Genomic DNA, 9160 nt, shown 5'->3' with positions numbered 1-9160 from the left:
GGCTGTGGCAAAGACATGCTGCCACCAGGACTTGACCTTGAGTTCAGGTTAAATTCATCAGAGCTCCTTCCTAATACATAAGAATAAAACTGCAGTCCTCGCCTCCATCCGTCTACTACTCTAAGCTCACACTAGCACCACTCTGCCCTTATCAACTTTATGGTTTAAAACTCGCCAATGCTGTATTTTAAGGTCCATATGGGAGTCGGAGATCGTGACAGTGCAGCATTTTTGTCTCTATGGTATTTGTCGCATCCTAGAGACGTCATCGGGCTTGTGGAGCGGGAACTTTCGTAAGGTCAGACTGCTGAGAGGGGGGGGAGCGGTTGGGTGTGCCATCCCCGGGGTTTGTGAACGAGCTGAGTCGACAGGGTTATCAAGCCTCTAGGCGCCCTTTTGCCAACCCGGCTGAGGACTGTGGTATATGGATCCGTCAGTAGGTATGATTCGTTTTATATTCTTCTAAAAATGGTGTAACTTCAGATTTGGGTGCCGTTTCTTTCTGTTAGCCTCTAATGAAGAAGAGCCAACGGATTCACCCAGTTATCATATCTTCTTACCTCTGCAGGGTTCAAAGCTATGTTAGCTTGGGATGATAGTCTTTTAAGGCAGGGGTGAGCAATAAATGGTCCCCACAGCCCCTCTCAGCATGACTGAATTTAACTCCAATAATTACTGAAAATCAGGGCTTTTTTGTCATAGAACGCCCAGAACGGAGTTCCGGCACCTTTTTTTGGATGGAACCTTGTAGGGTAGGTAGGCAAGGCGGGTTGTGTGTGTGTGTGTGTGTCTGGCACCTTTTTTTTTTAAACAAAAAAAGCACTGCTGAAAATCACCGGCGCAGTTTCTTGTTATGGTGTGATAGGAGCCCCTAAACACTGTAGCATAGGTCATAAATAGGTTTAAGACGACTTTGTTTGAAAAGCCTTCCACCACCTAACAAAAGAGAGGAAATTCTGTGATCTACGCAGCATGTAATAGCTATGCCCATGTTCAGTGGTGGGATTCAGCCAGTTTGCAACAGTTTGGCAGAACCAATAGCTAATTTTTTGTTGCCCAGGCCCAGAATGGACTTCCTGAAGCAGCATCCACACAGAGAACCAGTTGTTCACATATCTGAATCCCACCACTACCCATGTTGCATTTGAGTCTCATTCCCATTCAACCTAAAGAAATTCAGTGTACGAAGGATTGCTGCCAGAAACTTGCCTGTTTCTCAGGGATTTAATTTATATAACCTAGTTGTTCCATAGAAGTATTTTGCAGTAGAAGAGACATTTATTTTTATTTATTTATATCTTGCCTTTATTATTTTCTCAAATAACTGAAGATGGTGAACATATCCAACATACCTTTCTCCTCCTATTTTCCCCACAACAACAACCCTGTGACATGAATTGGGCTGAGAAAGACAGACTGGCCCAAGGTTACCCAACTGGTTTTCATGGCTGGGGTATGACTTGAATTCACAGTCTTTTGCTTTCTAGCCTGGTGCCTTAACCATTAGACCAAACTGCCTCTCATGGCATAAAAGGGATGACATAAATGTCATCCATAACTCCATGGGGAAAAAGCATGGTAGAAATGTAATGAATAAGTGTTCAAAACTGTAGTTTAACGTCATATACTGTAATTTGTTGATAAGGGCAGAATGAAAATGAGATTAGCAAATTAAAACAGGGAGCAACAATGTCAGGCAAATTTAAAGTTCAGGGTAAAATAAAAAATAGGTTGCAATAATGACTAGAATTATAGATATATACTGTTTATATTAATTTAGCAAGTCTAATCTCTAGTAATTATATGCTACTGGTATCAAGTTAGTGGTGACTCTTAGTGATCACATAGGCAGGCCTTCTCCAGGATAATGTCTTCCCCCAAGCTGGCCCTTCAGGCCTCCAGTGGTGCACCCATTGCTGCTGTATCAGGCCTATTCTCTTTTCTTCCACCTTTTCCAGCATCAAAGGAATGTGTCTGAAATATAATTTGAGCCTGGTCATGAAAACTGGATGTATTTGTTTTGTGATTTTTTAAAATAATTATCTTGATTATTAATCTCATTACATAATTACAAAGTTTTTCTGAGAAAGATTTAAGTGAGACATCTTGTGGTCATTACATGGAATTGAACATATTGAGGGAATGGATTAGATTACACTTGTTAAAAACAACAAAATTCAAAAAAATCTTTTCTAAAAAACTCAGAATAAATTTCAGTTTAAGAGATATCATATAGCTAAGGCTATATTCCTATAGAAATTTAAGTATCTTCATTTAAAACAAGATTTATTTCTGAAGAAGTCTTATGGTAATGCACTGCTTGGTTGCAATTTTAAAAATATTTGCTCTGGAATAATTTTCATTGAAACTGGGATTTCTAGATGAACACATGTAAATCACCTTCTGAACCAGAGAATTCATATTCCTTGTATATTGTTAAGCAAACAATATAAAATGAAATGTATAAACTATAATAAATATTTAGCTTAGAATCTGAGAGATGTTATTTTAACAGGATGTTTCCTTTTGCAGATGATGTGATGAAGTGAAAGCAGGTGGTATGATCTTAGCATGCCAAAATAATGGCTTATCAGGAATTTATTGTGAGTTTATAATCTTTTTTATTTATTTCAATAATATCTCATACATTAAATATATCGTGAAATAAAAATATAAACAAAATAGTGAAATAGTAATCAAGAGCATATTTTCACATATCAATATAGGTTTTATACACACATCAGAAAACTAAAAAATCTAAAGTGTGGCAAGATGGAATTTTGAAGGCCGCATTTGGAGGAAATAAGGTAAACATGTAGGTTCAGTTTGGTGGTATAGTGTCAGCAGTTTTGTATCTGTTAATCCATTTATATCTGTACCTAATGAAATATCTACCATCTGTTTTATTTTTCTCATTTAATACAGGCAAACTTATTTGATGATAAAGGACAGCTTTTGGATAGTATTTTCATAAAATTTCAGGTATTTGTGCTTTATTTTTGTTTGTTCAGTGCAGATTGTTTTGAACTTATGACCACAATGGACCCCAGAATTTTGGTTACAAGTTGTTTTGATGGTAAGCCACCACATTATCATATTTGATTTTATGACCCTTTTTTATGTTGGTTGTAAAGTGAGTCATGATTTTTGTAAAACAAATATTTTGAGTGGGTGTGGGCTTTTTGCTGGAAACAGCAAAAAACATTGCAAACTGACTCTGCAAGTGTTAATAAGCCAGTTGTCAAAATCATGTGACCATTGCTGACCTGACACCAATCTGTTTCACCCTATTCCATCCAAACTGACTTTCTGTAAAGATGTCTTATTAGCCCAGTGAGATATTTTGGTATTTTAACTTTCTTAAGGAGATTGCCACTTTGATCAAGTCTATAACTTGGTTTTTAACTTACCTCAGTCAAAATGCATGATTAGCGTTGCCTGTCACATCCTTGTTTCTTTGTGTCCTATCAGCTCATCCATGACATTTTTGACTACCATCCTGGCTAATGTCATATCTATAATGTAAAGCCTTTGATTCCTTTCTCTTTTGACTCAGAAATTCCTATCTTCTATGTACTTCCCAGTAAGAAGATTGGATTAAATTGATGTCACTTGAGGCGTTCAACTTTGAGGAACTGATCTAAGTTTAGTGGAGACAAATATTAAATCTTGCCAACTCTTGAGAATATTGGAGTCATGACTCTCATACCTCTGCAGACACAATGCAGATGGCATTCACTCAGTAGGACACTCAAAAAAGTAATTTATTTTTCCTAAAAGACAGTTGAAACAGTGGCAGTTAGGCTTTTTCTAAACCAACCAATGCATAGTAAACTGTCTTTTTCCCATTCACACATTTTGCAGTGACCTAACTGAACAGCAAAAGTCTGTCTTTCAAACAAGTATATTTTCAGCAGTTATCACTAAAATTCAGCGAAAACAATAATGCATTAAATAATCTAAAAGATATAAATGTTTAAAATATTCAGCGAATATTATGTGTAATCAAGTTTACCTAGATATGCTTAAAGAATGCAGTAGAGAAGCAGCATTGACATACTGTGAAGTTATATAAATGTGCTGAAATTTAAAATATTTTTATCCATCTCTCTAGATAAAACCTGGTGATGACTTTGAGTCTGAACGATATTTAATCACTATAGAAAGTGAAAATGTTTCTAAAACTGATTATAATCAGTCAAAGAACACAGGACAGCAACAATTAACAAGCAATCCCTCGAAATCCCTTGCTACTTCATCGCTATGCTATCCAAAGCGAAAATATTCTGTATGTTGTCTTTTTCTTTGATACTTTTAACACTTGATAAGATCGTACAGTGATCTGGGTTTGAAAGAAAAAAGGTGATATAGAGTATTCAGGAATTCTCAAATAGTACTTATCAGATCTTTAAGGAATCATTACAGGTGGTCCTCAACAACAATTTGAAGTTATAACAATGCTGTAAAAAGTGATATATGATCTGTCTTCACACTTATGACTGTCACAGAACTCTTGTATCATATGATCAAAATTTGGGCTCTTGGCAACCAGTATGTATTTACAATGGTTGCAGTGTCCTGAAGTCATGTGATGAACATTTGGGACCTTCACAGAGACATATCAATAAGCTAAGTCAATTGGACACGTTAGATTTACTGAACAACTGTGTGATTCACTTAATGAACATGACAAAAAGGTAATAAAATCAGGTGCAACTCACTTAATGACCAGATTGCTTAGCGATGGAAGTTCTAGTTCCAATTGTAGACATAAGGTGAGGACTGTCTATATCTTTTCCTCTGTTTGTGCATTGCCTCCCACAAGATACATTTGCTATAAGCAGGTGCTAATAGGTGCCACATAGATACCATGCTCACTTCAAATCACCTTTTTCCCCTTTGGAACTTGATCACTTAAGTAAATTCTAATTCAGTAGCAGATTTTGTGTTTGTCCTTATTGGTATTGGCAATTGAACTGGAATTTCCATTGCTAAGTGATGCATTTGTAAAGTGTAACTGCATCACTTAGCAACAATAATCCTTGCATTCCCAGTTGCCATTCCTAATGAATTGCATAGTTATTAGGAGAGGCAGGTTCTGTCAGCTTTCCCCAATCAAGTCAATGGAGAAGCTAGCAGGAAGTGCAAGTCTCAGGTGGTTTGCAAGCAGACTGGCAAGCAGATGTAATTGGCTGTGGGAGAGATGAGCTTTGCGAAGGTTGGAATGCAAGAGTGGTTGGGAGAGTATACAGAGCCGCACATGGCCAGTGTGGCAGAAGCACAAAGGAGCCAGTCGGAGTCTCTGGATGGTGGATACTTACCCCAGCAACTTGTCACCTTCCCTGCTGTTTTCCCCATTGACTTTCTGAGAAAGCTGGCAGGGAAAGTTGCCAGTGGTGATCATATGATCACAGGGTGCTGGGACAGCCAAAACTCTGAAGACAAGTTGTAACCACCGTTTGTTCAGCGCCATCATAATGATTGCTGAATGAATGATCATAGGTTGAGGACTACCTATAATCAGCCATGTGTGCACACCCTACACTTAGTGACTGACAGCAGACCCTGAAAAAGGGACACGTGACCCAATCTCAAAGTTCCAAAGTCGTCGAGGGGAAGATTGCAGTCATGTGACTGCATTTTGGATGCTGGGTAACTAGCCTGCATTTACTGCCACTTCTGATGCCTTGTGGTCACATGGCCACCAGTACGACGTTTTTGCGAGAAACCAGCATTTATTTTTGGTTTACAGCAAAAAATGCCCCATTGCAAACAGTGGGTTTGCTTAACAACCAGCACCGAAAGGTCATAAAGTGGGTGTGCTTTACAAATCTCACAGGTTATGGCTGTAATTGCAGGGCTCAAGTATGGTTTTAACTTGAGGACCACCTGTACTGCCAGTGATTTTTGTTCCCTACCACCTGCAGTATCATTTATATTAGAAGTGAAATAATTCAAATAATCCACTGCATTTCATACTGCCAATAACCCAGATTATGAATGTTCGTAGCCGCAGGTATAATACATGCTGTTAGATCAGCAAAAGAAAATGAATAAAAGCGAACTGTAGTATGTTGTGCGAACTGTATGGATGCTACTGCATGTGAATATTAATCAGTTGTCTGAACTACTTTGCCGACAGTTAAATATGAAAAAATATATTGATTGATTGATGCAATATCATTGCTGCTATTGTATTAGTAATATTATTTCCGGTCACCTTAACTTGGCTTCACAGCTGAAACAGATACTTTCCAACTTTCATGAACTACACTTTGTAGAAATATATGAGTGAATTGCACTTGGTTTTTAAAAGAAAATAAACCCCCATTTAAGTTCTGTTATTCAGTTATAAATACTCAAAAGAATTGAAGTTCTTTTGTAAAATACATTGGCATGACCAAAGTAGTGCCTGTTAAAGCACTGAGAAAAGATTCCCTCTGTGAAATTCATTGCTGCCACTATAAAGGTCTTTCTAATCTAGATGGTCTTTGAATATTCAGAGAAAATCTTTCCAGTAGCTATGTTGGACCTTCTAGCGGACGCTGTTGCCTCTGTGATTTGTGGAAGGTTCTTTTCTTTAAATACTTTGTACAGCTTTATTGTATAGTAAGCATGTTATAAGTGATATGTTCATGATTGATATTTCATTCATTAAACTTGCCGTACATACAAAATATTCTTCCAGGGTTTCCAACTACCACGTCAGGTGGAAAAGAAAAAGTTAGTGGAAGAACCTGCATTGCCATCTACATCTGACAGTCCTCGTTCATCCTTCCCCCACCAATTTTATGCATCGTCTCCTTTATTTTCTGTTCCTTGCCAAAATAGGGAAGATACAGAGCCTGTTAGTTGTCTGGCTTCTACTTCTTTAGAAGATGAACATGAACTAGTACAGAATAAAAAATGCAATAGCAATAGTTTAGCTGTTGAATATTTGAAGCCAAAATTTCAGTTAGAAAATGCACTGGTCAATTCAGGATATCATGCATTTTCACAGAACATTCGAAGCAGAGCTAAAATTATAGCACTTTTGAGTCATGACCAACATGTTTCCAAGAGACTAGAAAGTGAGACTACTGCCTCACTGAAAAATCTACAGTTTTCAATGATACAATCAGAATCCAACCCAGAAGTTTTATTGCAAAGAAAAAGCCGATGGGATGCTTACATGCCATCATGTTTATCTGATGTACATAATGCAGAAAACAACGAAGAAAATACTAGCAATTTGCAATCAATTCAAAAGGGCTTAAATGAGAGTGACTGTGTAAACAGAAGCCAATACAATGACCATAAAGGAATTCCACAAATGCCTTCTTCTTGGAAACTTGATATTTCTGCTGTTAGTAAAGGTTCTATTGGAAGTCAGCCATCTAACTTTTTCCCAAGTGAATCCTTCATGAATGAAACCAATAACACTGAATTAAGTTCACTTCATAATGTTAATTTGAGCTGTGGAAATGCACCTAAAACATTTGAAGACTCATCAGAATCAAGCAGACATGGAATCATTGGTAATTTGGAAAGGAGTTGCTCAGGTGCTGACTTTGCAAATCCAGGAAAACAGTTTACAGAGGTTAACTTTAATCTTTTAAATATGCTGGATTTTAGTGACACAGAAGACAATAACCCTAATGAAAACAGCATTGTTTCACAAGGTTCTGTATGCCTAAGGCGAGAAATTAAAAATCAAGTTGAGGTCAGTGTTGAAAAAAACTGTGATGTAACACCATGCGGTAGTGAAAGGAAAGACAATATACAATTAGAATTTCTACAGGATCAGGATCTCGAGATCTCAGGATCACAGCCAGTACTTCTTTGTGATGAAATTTCTGCAAAGCCTGTCAACATTAAAGAAAAGAGTACAACTCTTTGGGACAAAAAATGGCAAAATTCAAAGGTTTTGATTAATGAGAAGATAGATACCAATACATTATATGCTCAGAATATGGATGTTCACCAGCAATTGCCTTGTGGTAGCAGAAACTTTGTAATGAAAAATGATGTGGACTGTGAAATACATGATAGTGAGTATTACACTTAATTAACTTAGAATAGAAAGAGTAACATTCCATATATTTTTGCTGCTTCATATATTTGCAAATAAAAATGTTTATAAAATACAGGTATTGAAACATAGTTATGGTAACTAATTCTTTTCAGTAAAATGTTACAAAAGTTCTGATGTTTTTCCCCCAGTGCATTTTAAACAAACATTAAAAAATGTTTGTTAGTTACTCCTTAAAAATAGCACATGCGTAAACTTTATAATTAGAAGATGCACAAAGTATTTTTAATTTTTTAAAAAACAAATCCAATGAAGAAAAAGATTTCAGTTTATATTACCCCTCAGCTATTGATTCTTGTCCTTCCTCACTTGATAAGTGGTTTAAGATTTATTAGTCTGTTTTTGAACATATTATGAACTTAGGAAGCCAATACACCCAGAGTGAGATTAATAGAAAAAGGCTGTTGCTTTTAATTCTGTAATATGATATAGTTTGAAGTATTTTTTCACTAATTTACCTTTTTCCTACCTGAATTTTAGAAATGTTGCAAAATATCTTTAATGTGAAAGTATTTTGTAGAGAGAGGCTATAGTTGCTTTAATTCTCAGAAAACTATATATGATTTGTGTAATATTTTTGCAATTTTGCACTGCTGATTAATAACATTTAAAATTAAAATCTGTTCACTAATCAGTTAACAATTTTACTTTTACTAATTCATTTTGGGAAAAGAACATTTCTTGTTTTATGATATTTTCTGTGAAATTACTCTTAAAGCGGCGTATATCTGCTTAAAAAGTCAAAATATCTAATACTGGAATAAATTAAAAGTGTAAACTTTTGCCTACAACTGAATTTTTTTGTAGGTGCTGTTTTTGGACAGGTTTCTGTGTTTCTTACTTCATCCTTTTATTGTGACATGGTCATAATAATGACTGCCAAATTATTGTAAAAACTACTAAATTTCAAAACAGAAATAATAATAATAAGTTGGAAGGGACCTTGGAGGTCATCTAGTCCAACCCCCTGCTCAGGTAGGAAACCCTATACCATTTCAGGCAAATGGCTGTCCAGTCTCCTCTTAAAAATTTCCAGTGTTGGAGCATTCACCGCTTCTGGAGGCAGGTTGTTCCACTGGTTAATTGTTC

General features: G+C 36.3%; 1 protein-coding gene across 1 annotated transcript in view; it reads left to right on the top strand.

Annotated features, from left to right (window-relative positions):
* ZGRF1 (zinc finger GRF-type containing 1) overlaps window positions 1–9160 on the top strand; it is a 33902-nt gene that overhangs the window by 860 nt on the left and 23882 nt on the right. The window contains exons 2-6 of the mRNA XM_081332936.1: window positions 2533–2603; window positions 2727–2807; window positions 2926–2982; window positions 4115–4288; window positions 6689–8030. Coding sequence (XP_081189062.1) covers window positions 2583–2603; window positions 2727–2807; window positions 2926–2982; window positions 4115–4288; window positions 6689–8030 — 1675 coding nt within the window. The 5' untranslated portion in view covers window positions 2533–2582. The remainder of the gene's footprint in view (window positions 1–2532; window positions 2604–2726; window positions 2808–2925; window positions 2983–4114; window positions 4289–6688; window positions 8031–9160) is intronic.

Source organism: Vipera berus (genome assembly GCF_964194415.1).
Source record: "Vipera berus genome assembly, chromosome: 7".
Lineage (NCBI taxonomy): Eukaryota > Metazoa > Chordata > Lepidosauria > Squamata > Viperidae > Vipera > Vipera berus.
The sequence above is the reverse complement of the archived record's forward strand: the minus strand, read 5'-3'. Positions and strand labels throughout refer to the sequence as shown.